This window comes from Brienomyrus brachyistius, chromosome 20, assembly GCF_023856365.1.
Source record: "Brienomyrus brachyistius isolate T26 chromosome 20, BBRACH_0.4, whole genome shotgun sequence".
Lineage (NCBI taxonomy): Eukaryota > Metazoa > Chordata > Actinopteri > Osteoglossiformes > Mormyridae > Brienomyrus > Brienomyrus brachyistius.
Genome location: NC_064552.1, coordinates 16,597,122 through 16,613,106, shown reverse-complemented (window position 1 = coordinate 16,613,106; position 15,985 = coordinate 16,597,122). Strand labels below are relative to the sequence as shown.

The window sequence follows — 15,985 nt, the reverse complement described above, 5'->3', positions numbered from 1 at the left end:
CATGGGGAGAACATGCAACCTCCACACACGTGACCCAGGCGGAGACTCGAACCCGGGTCCCAGAGGTGTGAGGCAACAGTGCTAACCACTGCACCACCATACCTAATTGGATAAAAAAAAAAAAAAGATTTCGTTTTGTCAATATATTTGAATTGATGGGACTTTTTGACTTAAGTACCTTTTAAAAACCAGGTACCTTTTACTTGAATAATTCTTTACAGGATGGACATACTTTTACTTAAGAAAATTTTGTACATTTTACACCACAGAATATAGGTTTTAGATTTACATTACTGTATATGCCAGGGTTGTTTTGGTCAGAAATTAATATCTGTACATCACAGGTTTAAATTGATATTAGAGGTTGTACTGTGGCAATCTACCAATAACCTTGTTTCTTCTTTTCCCATCTTTGCAGTCAGCTTGGCTAATTAGTTATTTGTTCATTGCTTTATTGCCAAGTTAAACACCTTTTTCAGAGGAAGTTTAGTAAATGAATTATTACTACTATCAATTTCTGTGACACTTGTTAATTTCATTTATTACCTAGCAGATTGTTATTACATCTACGTCTTGTTGGCCTGTCACTAATTAAGCCTGCTATGAGTCTCAGTACAAGATAATTAGTAATTAACAAATAACGTGTCTGAATATGCGATTAAGGTAATTAACTGAATATTAAGCAAATCTCTTAGTAGTGGTCACTTAAAAACGAATAAATGTAAAGAATGGGGGCACAGGTTCAAATGCGAGATGTGTAATCAATACAAAAACGAGGTACAATTCATTTTGGAGAACTGCACATTGAATGGTGGCACTTTTACTGCAGTGTGCCGTTGGTCCCATTTCAAATTAATGTTTTCTATGCCAATACATTCTAGTTAATCACAGTTATCTACATAATCTAGATAAATGCAACGTGTCATAGGTTCCTGATCTCAAAATTACAATGGAAAACATTCCATATAACTGGACTGGCTTTCGTTTTGATAAAATGTATTTTGATTTTCAGGCTGACCTCAAAAGCTGCTGTATTCTGATTTGCATGCCTACTTCAAAAACAAACCGACAAAATGGCTAACAAAACTCGCCCACCAGGTATACGTATTGGTCATATATCATTCCATCCTATATTTTTCGGTTTGGTATGTACAATGAAATTAATGAAATTAAATTAAATTCACAAGCGACATGGAAAACATGCTAACTGCAGCAGTGAGTTGGTTAGAGTTAATGCTGGTTAAGGCCAGTTCATACTTAATTTTCTTGTGTGCTATCGGCTGTGCACAGGACTAGGCGACAAATTTTGTCATCAGGGGCTTGAGCTGGATTGCTTTGAGGGGTGGGCATGTAGCCCCAATTTTTTGCCTGGCGGTGATCAAGCATATCCGTCTGTGTTGACTGCACATAAGCAAGGAAACTAGGTGTTGGCTGTAGATGGCAGCAGTGACATTCACAAAGCAAAGATCAACCAAGAAGGCGTAGAAGAATTATTAGAGGTGAATATGTAGTTTTCACTGTCCATAACATTTATACCGTACAGACATCATACCATGGATAATGTTATTTTAAAAAGCAACACATATGCAGAATTTTGAAAGCTTGGGGATAAAATTTCTGGGGGGGGTCCCATCACTGAATTGAAAATGCCACAGTATGCCATATGCAACCCAAGCGTTGACTAACAATTTTAAAACTGTTCATAAAGTTTATCCATTTCACTACATAATGTACAATTGTGTTTGTTGCAATAAGAAGCCCTCTCCTGCTCTGGTGGAATATCACTGCTGTATGCATGCACCACCCAGGATCATCAACATCCACCAACACACATACTATGAACACAAGCTTCTGCACACAAATACCCACAGTCAAAAAATAACAGCAGAAAAGTGAAGTATAAACTAGCCTTTACAGTCAGTCATAATCAGTGGATTGGACAGGCTGTTGGTTTTGTTATACCAAACTCAGACATTTGCGGGAAACACATCCAACATGCTAACTCATTTGAGACATCTTCCAAGTGTACATAAAACCAGAGCAAGGGACAAACAGCCTATACATGTTTGGCTTCTAGTGGCATCTAAGATGCTTCTGCTCAGAAATTCAGACCGGACAAAAAAATAACTAAGGCTATTGGGGTGCTTTTCGCTACAGATATGTAACGATACTTGGTGGTAGAGAAAACATGATTTAAAGGAATTTACAGGATAAAGGATGTTTCCTTTGGCATACAATTTTTTCAAACAGTTTTTGTTTGCAATTTTAATAACTTCAGAATAAATGCTGTTCTCCCTGCTATACTGAAATTGCAGCAAACCGTGAATACAAAACCAAGGTTTTGTACTGAACCATGAATTCTGTGTATCCTTACACCCCTACTAATTCAAAATCAATTCAAATCAATACAAAAGGCTTTATGGAAGTCAATAACGTGACAGCAGCCAATAATGTAACAAATACCAAAAGGTTTTCCATTCTTAATGTAGTAGGCCAATAATACAATATAAATATAATGTAATATTTTCTGAACCGATAATGTGAACATTTCACCGACTGTGTAAAAATGTATCACTGCTGCAAACATTTTGGCATCTGACAAAATTACCCAGGGTTACCACTCTTTTTAAGGAATCCATTTCCAGGAGACTTTCAGTTTTTTCTGGAAATTCATAACAGGATCTGGTCATACACTTTAGTCACAGGCTTAAGGCCATTTTAATTTCTCTTTGATTATGCAGGGACTTAGTGTCACTGATATGCTAAATTACGTAAAGGCAGGACCAATTAATGCACTGATGTATAATGGAGTTGTTTGACCTCTTTTTGTTACACACTTTTAAACTGCAAAACTCTTTTAAAGAAATAAATGCCTCTTGGATTGTGGAAAACTATCCAAACACTGGCATATACTGAGCAATTCCATAATGTTCAGTATAGAGCTGTTGATCACACCATGAAATAGGCTACCATAGTGACCTTTTAAATTTTTTATGTGCCAGCATTTTGGGTACCCGGCGGAAAAAATAAACGGTGAAAGGGTGACAGACAAAACACGAACCATCTGCAAGCATCGTAGGAAAATAATGCCGTACACAACGGCTAACGCTACTACTATGCAAAGGCATTTGCAGCACCATCAAAGCTCTTCACTTAAATCCACTGCATTGGTGAAGAATTTTTTATTTTTTTTTTAAGTTGTTTGTTATTCGTTTTATTTATATTCTATTTTATGTTCAATTGAGTAGTCAATTGGGAAAGAAGCCTGTCATTTGAGTTTGTGGTGAAATATTTTATGATGCTAGATATTTGTTCTGTTCTTTACTGTAAATGATGTCATTAACACGTCACCATACATTTGCATTATTTAGCATTTTTCGTCTTTCAAATTAATCAAAGGCTGCTTTCCAGTAATACATTTCCTCTTAAAGTTTTCCTTAAAATTTCCATAAAATATCGTCTCGTTCTCATGAACCCAATACCGTCTCGTGGGCTGAGTATATCGTTACACCCCTATTATCCACATTATAATAAAAACAGATAAATCTATTACATTATAGGCAAGTAATTACATTACATTACAGGCAGTTATATTATTCACTGTTACAAGCTTGTTGCAGATTTGCATTTGTCCAAAATTTAATTGGCAGTTTAGAGAACGAATCAGAGTTATAGTTGCATTGGAAGGCTAAACATTTAATTTTGCAGGATTTTTGTAATTTTGCCCAGCATCTGAAAATATTTTCCCCCATTGAATAATGACTGTGTCTGACAGCGCCATGCAGTAGTACAACTGTAATCTGAACACATGTACTACGGTTATGCTATACAACACCTAATTTTGGCAAGTACAGTATATAAATTTCAAGCGGAAGCGACTATATAAAATGTCTTTAATAAAAATACTCAACAGGGAAAACGGTGAGCTTATGAGCTCTTTAGATGCAGCAAATATTTAATGGACACATTGCTTATGCTTATGACATTCTTCCACCAAAATGCATAGTAAAATTGTGTAGCTTTCCAGACGCGGGGATAATTTATTATTAGGCTTTACTCCAAGTTTGACTTTCGGTTTATTCTCCATTCCTTTGATTATTTTTTGCAACTATAGCGAAAGCATATAAACCTAAATATTACACCACAAAAAAAAAAAAAAATATATATATATATATATATATATATATATATATATATATATATATATATATATATATATATATATATATATATATCATGTAGTATTTGTCACATAACCTCAGTATATTATCATGCGGCTACAGTATAGTACACTACAGCATAGTATAATATGAAAGAACTCTCCGATAATCACATGACATTCACAGTAACTTAAACCGATCGTACCGAATTCTGCATTTGCTCCTCATAAACTGACCTCAACTTCTGTCAGCAAAACAACCAGCTTCTACCGTTAAACTGCAGTACTTGACCCGGAAAATACATTTCAGTCAGTTTCGGGCAACGTTTTTTCGATATAAAGTGTCTGAGGAAGCAAACAGGCGGACATAAGTAAAATATCAGGTAGTATATGAATCTGAAGTAAACACGAAAAGCGAAAGCAAACGCCAGGCGGAGATACGCTGCTGTCGTCCGCGCTTTGCATAGCGAACTAAACTTTCCCAGCTTCGTGCAGAACACTTATGTAAAGCACAACGATGTTGAGCTTACCATCCTGGAGCGGCGACAGCAGTCTTACTTTATCCTAAAACTGCGCCTTATGTACAGAGGAAAAGAGCAGAGTGGCCAGAGCGCGGCCTGGAATAGCGCCGCCATCGAGCCGCTGCTAACTGGTTAGCTAAGTAGGAAACGACGCTGGGGGAGCCTCGGCGCCGGGGCAGCAGCTAGCTAGTCGGCACACTCTGGAAATCTCAAGGAAGAAGCCGAGTCTCCAAGCCTCTGACTAAAACGTGAAGGGCGAGAACGCAACTGGATTTTAATTCCAGAAGCGAGGCGGGCGCCGCTTCACACACGACTCCGTATCGCTAACGGGCTACTTTAAACTCTCCGATAATGAACGAGAATCCATTCAGTGAGTAAACAGCAGTCTCGTTGAACAGGCATCCTTTCCAAACAGACAGTTTCAGAGAGCCCACATTAAAGGTCTTACGCAGCACAAGAAATAAACAGCTTTATCAAGTGGCGACAATGTATTATAAACGCTAAGGTTTTAATTCCTACCCACCGCTCATGACGACATTCACTCTCCATGCACTTCCAAGAGCAAGCCCATGAGAGACACCGCCCGCGCCCGCTGGCCAATCCAGAGCCACGTCATTTATTGAGCGACATTAATTTCAACCAGTGAGCAGTGGTGACGTGTGTGATTGAAATTTAAATTGACCAGTAGGGATGATGAGTATCTTCGTAAATACCACTTGAAAGAATTGCAACCTATGAAATATTGAATTTCCTATTCTAAAGGCGTTTGCGAAGGAATTACTGGATGATATCTAAAAGCAGTGAAAGACAGCAGTTCAGGTTTACTGTCGGCGTAAAAATCCAATCGCAGGGCTTGTAAACTTTCACAGTAGGTGCCTAATAACATGGAGGGCCTTTTATGATTGGTGGGTTGAAAGTGACGCAGTACTACAAAACAAGCCATATTACCTAGTCAAATATCTAAATATGCAGCCCATACCCACAGCAGTATTTTCAATATGTTATTTTGAAACTAGAAAGACAACTGTAGCATGAAGAAATTTCATGTAATGGTAAATGCATTTTCACCACATAATTGCTTCATTTGTTTACAAAAATTATGGCCCAGTCTTTATTTTCTCGTAGTATAGTAACATAAAAGTTGTGATTGTGTTTAAGTATAGTATACAATATAAATATTGCCTTTAATATCCGCAGCGCATCCCTTGTTTTATGGTTAATATGATTCCTATTGTCAGACCGTGTTTAAACTAAAAACTAAGTAACGGTAACATTCGCGAACCAGTAGGAGACACGTTCGACGTTACTTCCGTTACATTATTGCCTAGGGGCGTTGGAATCGGCTTAAACTTAAACATACTTAAAGCAGTCTTTATGGTGTATTATACATACCTTCTTGATGCATTATAATGCATTATAGATACCTTCACAATGCATTATAATGGTCAGTACATGCTTCTGGAGGATTGCCGGAGACAGGGATGGCGAGCGCAGTGCCGTCCAGTGCAAGTAGGCTGCAGAGGCTTCGCCGGCTGCTCTCTCTATAGAGTTTACACCTTGCTGGGCATGAGTGGGCCACTCAGAAGGACAGCCATCAGAACTGCAATTAAGGCAGCAGAAAGAACTTCAAGGTGGCTATAGATTAAGAAGGGTGACCGTTGCTTAATGCTACTGGGACGCAAAAAGGGGCTTGATCAACCCTGGCTGGGTCATCTGGGTGAAGCTGTATGATGTCGTGAGACCAGCTGAAACACGCTATGAGCCCAGGAAACATCACGGATGATGCGTCCCAGCACATCCAGAGTGTGTATCCTTCATCTTACATGTATCTATTCTGTTCTGGTTGTGGATTTCCTGGATCTAAATATTTGTTCCCCTAACATTTAGCATGTAAACAATATTAGATCAGCTGGGCCACTCTTCCCAGACCATTTTATTATTTATGTATCTGACAAATTTTTCAATTTGGTTGCAATTCCAGATACCCATCTTCATTCATTGGTGTTCCATAGCTGTCGGCCCAGCACTGGGTGCAGTGAACCTGCAGCCTGTCCAAGAGTGGAAAGGGCAGACGGCAGTGTATGCAGGACACTCAGTTGGTGGTGGAAATCCAGCTCACAACCCTGGAGATGTGAGGTTACATCTACTCACTTTGTCTTTGTTCTGTCAAGTCTATTTGTGTGCACAGATGATTTCATATGAGCTGCATGGACTTGTCCAAAAATATTTATATGCAAAGTATTTAAAAATAATGCATGAAACCACTATTGAGATCTGGATGCATAATCTGCAGTTAGAGTAAGAAATGAAATAAATTATGCACAATGGAATTTGAAAAAAAAAAAACAGAATATGGGATGTACATTTCTGAGCGTCATGTATCAAGTTTTAATCACATAGCTTAACAAGCAAAAATACAGAAACAAAAACTTACTTGTTGTCTTTTAATGATTTGAAAATTATCAAGTAGAATCTTTATTGTCATTGTACGTCTACAAGGAACCTCTGTGTACTTCCCACCAAATCTACATGTAATAAAAGATTAATAAAACTGATTAACAAAATAAAAAAGATGAATAAATGAAAAATAAAAAGGAAAATAATATCACGCAGGTCTACATGTACAGTATGAAGTACAACTTGTTTTTCGAAACGTCAGTATAAATGTCAATATTAACCTTATGCGATAAAACTGCAGTTACAGATATGTAATAAATATTAAAATAACGACCCTTCAAGTTCGACGTCAGCATTACAATAAAACGCAAATTTCATGTTACGTACACCCAATGTAAACTCCATTACAATAATTCCCCCTGTCGCTGGGGAAATATAATCCTACATTTTATACGTACTACAAAAATCCAACTTTATGCTTCTGAAACACATTAATGTTACACACCATGTATTGGTACAAGTAAAGAGCAACACGCGTTTACCTCGCTTATCCATAGTAAGGGCGTCGGGCACCGGCATTGGACAGTCGAAGAGATTTCCGATTACAGAGCTTCCGCCTATTCTTGTAAAGAAATATGGCGAGAATTGGAATGACTTTCGACTATATATGCCAAGTAGCAGTAATAATGCATTGTTAGTGGTCCACGCAGCATTAGCAGCAGGATTGGTATTGTTTTTTTGTTTAGCGTTCTTTCTGTAGCTTAGTAATATTAAATCGTGAGCATATTGTGTGCCTGTAATATGGTGGCGTATCTTCATAGGTCTATGTTGTAATACAGTGCTTAGACAAAGTATTGAAATAAAAATACAATGGCATTATTTGTTATGTTTTTTTCCGCCGCTGATCTATATTAAATTGTGAGGATATTGTGGGCTTTTAATGTTTTGGCATAATAGCACGGATCTATCTTTATATATATATATATATATATATATATATATATATATATATATATATATATATTATATATATATATATATATACTAGTTACTAATCACTGGCTGTAGTGGTGAATATGAGGAAAGCCTTCATTTGAGGTCGGCTGTAGTGCTAATTTGTAATGCGAGTTGTGGTTGAGGGGTGGCATGTGTGTGGTGTGAGCTCCCTGTCTCTTCTCTAGCTCCCACAGCTGGCTGGTTGAGGTGATGTGCAGGAGCAGACCTGACCTTTCTATGCTCTGAGGAGGATACCATACTACCCACCAACTCTCCTACCTGCTGTTTTTAAATGCAAATTTTATACATTTTGTATTGCTCTAATAAAACTTGTGCTTGTAATTACTGTCTCATTGCATTATTATGATGATTATTATATCATCTACTACTACATATATTTCATCCATCCATCCATTTTCCAAACCGCTTATCCTACTGGGTTGCGGGGACATATATTTCATAATAAAAATAAATATTGTTATTATTTTATATTAAATATTATACAGGGGTTGTACAATTTAACTGAAACACTGGCAAATAGTGTTTGAGGATTCATGAATGAGGCCTGGTGGTCAATCTACACTAACTGCACTTACATCAGTAACAGCAGAGTGTGACAGTTGAATTAGATGAGCAATAGCTCAGTTGTACGTAAAATGTTGCAATCCACACATAATGAGAGACATATCAGAGATCAATAAAGGACAAATTGTTGGTCCACATCTTGCTGGTGCATCTGTGATCAGGACAGCAAGTCTATATATTAGAGCCATATATATATATTGAGAGCAACAGTATCCAGAGCAATGTCAGCAAACCACCACGAAGGACAGACTACATCCAGCAGGAGTTAATATGGAAAAAAGAGGAAGCAGTTTGAAAGGGATGTCTGAGTACTAACCTGCATTGTACCCATAAAACATAAGACCATTGCTGCTCAACTCATTGCAGAATTAAATGCACACCTTGACTCTCCTGTTTCCACCAGAACTACAGGGTCAATGTAGAGTTGGATTGCTAAAGCCAAACCTCTGATCACTCAAGTCAATGCCAAATGTAGGTTTCAATGGTGCCAGCAGCACAAATTTTGGACTGGGGACAAAGTTAAACATGTTTTGTTCTTTGATGAGTCCATCTTCATTGTCTTTCTAACATGCAGAATTAAGGTGTGGAGAAGCCAAAGAGGCTTACCACCCGGACCATTGCGTACTCAGAGTGAAGCATGGGGGTGGATCAGTGAAGGTCTGAGCTGCAATATCATGGCATTCCCTAGACCCACTACTTATTCTACATAGGCAAGTCATTGCCAAGGACTACTGAACCATTCTAGAGGACCATGTTCACCCAAACATTGTACCCTGAATGTGGTGCAGTGTATCAAGATGATAGTGCATCAACACACACTGAAAAACTGGTGACAGAGTGGTTTGATGAACATGAAAGTATAGTTGAACATCTAACATTGCCTGCACAGTCACTAGATCTGAATATTATTGAGCCACTTTAGGGTGTTTTGGAGGAGCAAAGATTTTCCTCCGCTAGGATCATGTAGTGACCTAGCCACTGTTCTGCAAGAGGAATGGCTAAGATGCCCCCTGGCTATTGTGCAGGACTTCCATCTGTCATTCACAAAACAACTGATGCTGTATTTGCTACAAAAGGAGGCCCTATACCATACTAATAAATTATTATCTAAATCTAGGTGTTCGAGTCTCATTGTCCAACCCCTGTGTATGTGTGTGTGTCCCCACCATTGAATAAAAACCTGTTTTTTTACGTTGTGGGAACCATTTTTCATGTCCCCACAAAGAATGCAATCAAAAAAAGTTAAAATACCAAGTCTTATATTTTGTTTAGCTACCTATGGTTAAGGTTAGGGCTGCATAGAGGTTAAGGTTGTCATATTGGGATTAGGGTTTTCCACACAGAAATGAATGGAGAGTCCCCACAACGATATAATTATAAACCTCTGTGTGTGTATGTGTGTGTGTCTGTGCGCGCGCACATGTACCCTGCGATAGCCTAATATCCTGTGCAGGGAGGGGTATAAGGTTATCAGTGAAGCACAGTTCAGGACCTGTATGACAGCATTCCAAGGAGGACTGAAGCTGTTCCTTGAAGTAAATCTTAGACCTTTCATGGGCTGATATTTGTGCCACTAGAAACTGAATATAAATAGTGTATATTTGAACCTGCAGTTGTTGCATTAAAAATGAATCTGAATTAATTAGTTTGAATCTGAATTCCAATAACTTGAAACTGCATTTATCCTACCTGGAAAATGTGACCCTCTGTACTTAAAATTCAATTCTTCCAATTCAATTTCATTTTGCAAATTCAATTTCAATTTATTGAGAGGCACAATCCGGGTCCTTTAGGAAATGTAATTGACCGCAGGTTCACAACGCAACTCATTTATGCGTTTACGACAGTTCTGCAGGAAATCGAATTTGCGAACTGAAATTGCCCATGTCTCCTGTTAGATCGACCGACCCTGAGTTTATTTAATTAATTTAAATATAAGAATAATTTAAACATAACTGAAATCGCAGCATTATTTGATTTAAATAAAGTATTTAATAATTAACATAATTATAATTAAAGGCATATGTTTCAAAGGATCCTTCTAGTATTTCTATACCGGAACTAATCTTGCATTTGGTTTGGGGTCTGGTTAGTTTTGTTGGAAACATTTTCGATTTGTTCAGTGAAGTGCAGCATTTGTTATGCGGCTGAAAACGTGTTTTTACTTATAAGTGTCAATATTCATGGAGATTGGAGTTATTGTATGAGCTGCAGTCATATGTTTTCTTTTTTTAACTCCTGTTGAATTAACGCGGCCAATGAGGTACGAGATTTTATGTCCATTTTGCAATTTAATGGCGTGAGCGAGCTGTATTTATGTTTGTCTTTGGTTATTTTTAGGAAAATGCATCAGTTTTTACTGATTAATTTTATGATTTATGTGCTTTATTTTATCTAGTTCTCACAGCATGCTCGACCGGATGGATACGCGAATAAATGCCCGTGATCAGAGATCAACTTGTGTTCGTGTTCGTTATTGAGGGGAGTTACAAGGGGGCGGCGTGGAGGGAGGAGGGGGAGGCGCCGCGGTGGCCTAGGAAAGTTATGTATCATCATCATCATCATCATTATTATTATTATTACTGCTACTACTTAACAGGCTTTGCTAAGCAGGTAAATTCATGTGGGCTTGTTCTTTTCATATTAAGACACGTTAATACGAACTAGCTTTAAGAATAGTGAAATGTTACACTTTTTTTCTTCCTCCGTTTGTGGCGCCCCCTGGATGAATGGCGCCCTTAGCATTTGCCTATATTGCCTATGCTACGGGCCAGCCCTACCCACACACACAGTACCATTTGTTACCTTCCTCTAGCCTCTAGCTCTGCTTGACAATGTTCTTGAGTACATTCGGACATTAAATCAACATATTACAGCATCAGGATAACATATTCTGCCCACTGACAAATGTACAGGGTGGGCCATTTATATGGATACACCTTAATAAAATGGGAATGGTCGGTGATATTAACTTCCTGTTTGTGGCACATTAGTATATGTGAGGGGGAAAACTTTTCAAGATGGGTGGTGACCATGGTGGCCATTTTGGATCCAACTTTTGTTTTTTCAATAGGAAGAGGGTCATGTGACACATCAAACTTATTGGGAATTTCACAAGAAAAACAATGGTGTGCTTGGTTTTAACGTAACTTTATTTTTTCATGAGTTATTTACAAGTTTCTCTTTGTTTACAGCCATTGACATGTCGCAGAGGTTAACACGTGAGGAGCGGGTAGAAATTGTGTTGATGTCTGGTGAACGCAGTAAGCGGGTCATTGCAGCTATTGGTCTGACACTAACCTACATTGGATAGATCCCTCCAAGACTGTTGGAACAAAAAAATTGATGGTATGGTGTGGTATATGGGGTACAAAGATAGTGGGGCCATTCTTCATCAATGGAAACCTCAAGGCCACTGGATATGCAAAATTGCTAAATGATGATGTGTTTCCCTCTTTATGCACTGAAGCTGGCACGTTCCCTGAGTTTTTCCAGCAAGATGGTGCACCACCACATTATGGGTGTCAGGTCCGAGCATTCTTAGATGAACAGTTTCCTGGAAAGTGGATTGGTCGTCACTGCAGAGGTGACAAACCCTTTGTAATCCATAACTGTCTGCAAACAGCTGAAGTAGCTCATTGTGGAGCTTGCAAATCATGGCACCCATGAGCAAAGAAAATTTAAAGCTGCAATGGAGTTATAAGATGTAAAGCATGCTAATTCTAGCTTTGCTTCTCTAATATTATCCATTGAACTTATTACAATGTGAAAGGATAAATCAACATAAAGGTAGGCAAATGACATTTGACAACTGTGTGGAAGAACTACCCATCTCTAGTCTAAGATGCGGAAAGGAAAGCAGGAGCCCTTACAGATGCCAGTGAAAATTATAATGGACTTGCGTGTTGATTTTTTATTGACAAACTACTATTTATGTAGTTTGATGCTTTGATATTGTACAAAAACAGGATATCTGTTACCTTTTTGCTTATGCATCAAAGACATTGATGTAAAAAAGCCATTATACTTATCATACATACCCTTTAAATTAGAATTAATCAAATATTAATTTAATAAAAAAAAAATCAGAAAATGTGCAGTATGTTCTACTAAACCAGACATCTGTGCCGTTCAAATGAAGGCTTTCGTCATATACATTTCAGTACTTGAGGAAAATGTTTGGATTTTGGAGCATTTAAGACAGTGGGCAGCTTTTCTGCACCACGCCGAAATATATTTACACCATGGCCTTTATGAACAAGGCAGCACCAAGGTCAGACCACTCTGCTGTTGTGCTTATCACAAGCATGGCAACATGGAAATGTATTCAGGCTAGACGATTGAATGGCTTTATTTTTCATGGATTTATTGTTGATGCTTTGCCAAGAAATGTGGAAAAACAAAATGGACACCATGCTAGCAGAAAGTTCAGTAAAATTATGAATACAGATTTGGACAGAACATGTGACAGTGAGTGAGAGATCCACAGAACCAGACTACTTCCCCTTTTTTAAGATTAGTTCATCAGTTCTCTCATGAGAACATTTTCCTATAAATAAAAACAGATTGTCTCTTTTCAGTGTGCAGCTCTGGAACAAGATCTTCAAAGACAATATATTGCTAATGAAACAACAAAGGGAAAATGGCATAAATATTACTGACTCAATGAAATGGAATGGCTTTCCCTTGCACAAACAAAACTCATTAAACAAAACATAGCTATCAGGTAACTAATGGCATTGCAAGCTTTGACAGTGTCTCAGGCTGACCCATATTAGTAAAACATATCTTGTCTCAGAGAATAATGCTATTTTACAGTATGATACCTAACATTCTTAACACAGTCTTATATTTTTGTTGATATGAGGGTAAAAAAAACATCCAATTCTGTGGTGTCCTATAAATATAGTAACAACTAATGCGTTACCTTCAATATGAGCCTATAGTTAATATCTTTCAATATGTGAAACTATTCACAAAGTATCACAGACTTATTGCTTTGTTTCATGTTGAATTACAAGTGTTTCTGAAAGTACCCTAGAGCGATGATTCTGGAAAAAAGATGCTATATAAAAATCAATCAAAAGGAATTTTCTTTCTTTTTTTTCTTTTTTTACAAAAAATGCACTGAAAAACAACAAACTACAAAATATTGAGTATTTGATTTATACCTTGTCATACACTATACACATCACATACAATATCCTTGTGTGTACTGAAGTTCAGTTGTGTTCTTGCCCTTTTCTGCTCTTTCAAAAGTTTCATGTGTATGTGCATGTATTTATTCAGTTTACTTAACTGAAGTTCATGTTTTTTTGTTGAAAACATGCTCACTTATTTGCAATATTTTTAAATGACAAAAAAGCTAAAATACAAAAGCATGAAAATAGACGAAACAGCACTAATTTTATATAAGTTTTTCGATTTTATTTTATGAAGACCAACGTTGTTTAAAAAGCAAACCACAAGAAATGTTTCAGGGAAGCTGTTCAACAATTTGACCTTCTCCAGCACAAGGAACTATACCAAATTGCAAATTCTGCTTATTCATCCAATAAGTCACATGCAATGTTCACACAACATTGCTTTCATTTTAATTGCAGAAACCACTTTAAAGAGTAATAACTTTTTCATACTAATTAAAACCAATATAAGGCTTCAATGTGTAGTTCGATAACCGTGTATGAGTAGCGGTCAGAGATTGGGACTAGACCATTCATTTAGCATCATTTAATTATATCACGTGAAACTAGTCTCCTGTGGTGGGGTGCTTCATTTGACCATTTTTTTCTCCCTTTTGAAATCTGCAATAATTAGCAAAAAAATCAGACACCTAAATATTATTTTTAAAAAAAATCAAACAAATCTACGATTAAATGAAGGAAATGTTACTTTTCTGTAACTTATCCAAAAAGTGTACAGCTGTTCTGTTTCAATAGATGGTACATGGGTTTTTTCACACCGGAAAAGTAGGGAAGGTAATCCTCATACATCATACAAGTTTTAGTTGCTTATAATGCTACGCAAATACATAACCACACGCATAGAGACAAGCGTGCAAGATATGCAGAGACGCAGCCCTCCACCAGAGTTCTTTATCTACCACCGCAGATCAGAAGGAGCAGTTTTAGCAAAAGCATAACAGTACTTTCTTCTCCGAGCAGGAGCAGCCATATTGTCTGTTTTAGCACTCAGTGTGGATGTCTATGAGAGCTTTGCAAAAAAATGAAAACACATTTGCTGTGGAATATGTTTGAAGACGATCTCATTAGGGCAGTACAGAGATTACTACATTCAGCTGTTAAATGGCATTTTACTAAATATTTATTTTCATAGTAGGTTCTATTTCTCCAGTGTTTCTGCAAGATTAAAAATATGTGAGCATTCACCCAAAAAGCGGAGGGCCATCCGCATGTCTGCATCTGCGTGTCTAGGCTTCCTGTCTCATTCTCGCTGACGTGTCTGTCTGTCTCTCTGTATCTGTCTGTCTTTGGGTCAAACGGATGGACTGGCAGGCTGGGTCTTGCGCTTCAGCAGATACTGGTGGATGTCGTCAGCGTCACGCTTGAGCCAGGCGGCGTTCAACAGGATGTTCTCGCAGCACTGCTGGATTGTGCGCTCTGCTGCAGGCGCTTGGTGGCTCTCAAAGAAACTCTGCAACATATCAACATGTTTTTGGCAAACTACTGCAATGTAGATATGATACCAGCAGAGGAAAAGTAAACCAGGAGACACTGAATATTGACATTACAGATCCATCAATAGGGTTTTATTATAGAAATCAATGCTGCTGTCAGCACAACAGTTAAGCATTTAACAGAAAATGTTTCTAATCAGTGTAAATACAATTGTCATTGACCTAGTAGTGAAATTTGATGACCATTTTAAAAATATGACAATGTTTCAGAAGCCATCAGCAAAAGGAGCAGGACTGAAAGTCTCATAAATGATGGCCACCCAAACCCATCCTCACCTTTACGTCAGCAGCCATCTTGTCCACCGCAAATCCATCGACAGAAAGCTGTTTAATAAAAAAATGCATCCAGCTATTTCAGGTGTTGTACCTTAACTGGAAATATGTACAAAACCAATTTACAGAAACGCTGGGATATTTTCAAAAAATACAATTAAAACAGAAATCTGTGATATGTTAATTCATGTGAACCTTTTCGTAACAGAAAGAGTACAAAGTAAAGATTCTCAACAGCTATACTAACCCACTTAATAGTATTCTATAATATATGCAAGTCAGAATTTGATGGCTGCAACACACGGAACAAAAGTTGGGACAGAGGCATACAACTGAGAGATCTTAAGAAGTATAAAG

At 37.6% G+C, this 15,985-nt stretch overlaps 2 protein-coding genes and 2 long non-coding RNA genes across 7 annotated transcripts in view; 2 read left to right on the top strand and 2 right to left on the bottom strand.

The window, feature by feature from the left end:
• Positions 1-6,172, bottom strand: part of sp2 (sp2 transcription factor) — a 35,032-nt gene extending 28,860 nt beyond the window's left edge. The window contains exon 1 of one of the 3 annotated variants that reach the window (XM_048986910.1): positions 6,073-6,172. In XM_048986910.1, coding sequence (XP_048842867.1) covers positions 6,073-6,085 — 13 coding nt within the window. In that variant the 5' untranslated portion in view covers positions 6,086-6,172. The other 2 variants (XM_048986911.1, XM_048986912.1) reach the window with 2 other exon arrangements.
• Positions 5,268-6,803, top strand: LOC125715459 (uncharacterized). The gene is made up of 3 exons (XR_007384072.1): positions 5,268-5,548; positions 6,101-6,483; positions 6,662-6,803. It is a non-coding gene; the product is annotated as an uncharacterized LOC125715459 (long non-coding RNA).
• Positions 6,804-7,273: 470 nt separating this feature from the next.
• LOC125715454 (uncharacterized) lies at positions 7,274-8,415 on the top strand. The gene is made up of 2 exons (XR_007384065.1): positions 7,274-7,804; positions 8,259-8,415. It is a non-coding gene; the product is annotated as an uncharacterized LOC125715454 (long non-coding RNA).
• Positions 8,416-13,003: 4,588 nt separating this feature from the next.
• npepps (aminopeptidase puromycin sensitive) overlaps positions 13,004-15,985 on the bottom strand; it is a 61,380-nt gene continuing 58,398 nt past the window's right edge. For both annotated transcript variants that reach the window (XM_048986850.1, XM_048986851.1), the window contains exons 22-23: positions 15,632-15,679; positions 13,004-15,312 (exon numbers count right to left, since the gene is read on the bottom strand). In XM_048986850.1, the coding sequence (XP_048842807.1) occupies positions 15,154-15,312; positions 15,632-15,679 (207 nt within the window). In that variant the 3' untranslated portion in view covers positions 13,004-15,153. The remainder of the gene's footprint in view (positions 15,313-15,631; positions 15,680-15,985) is intronic.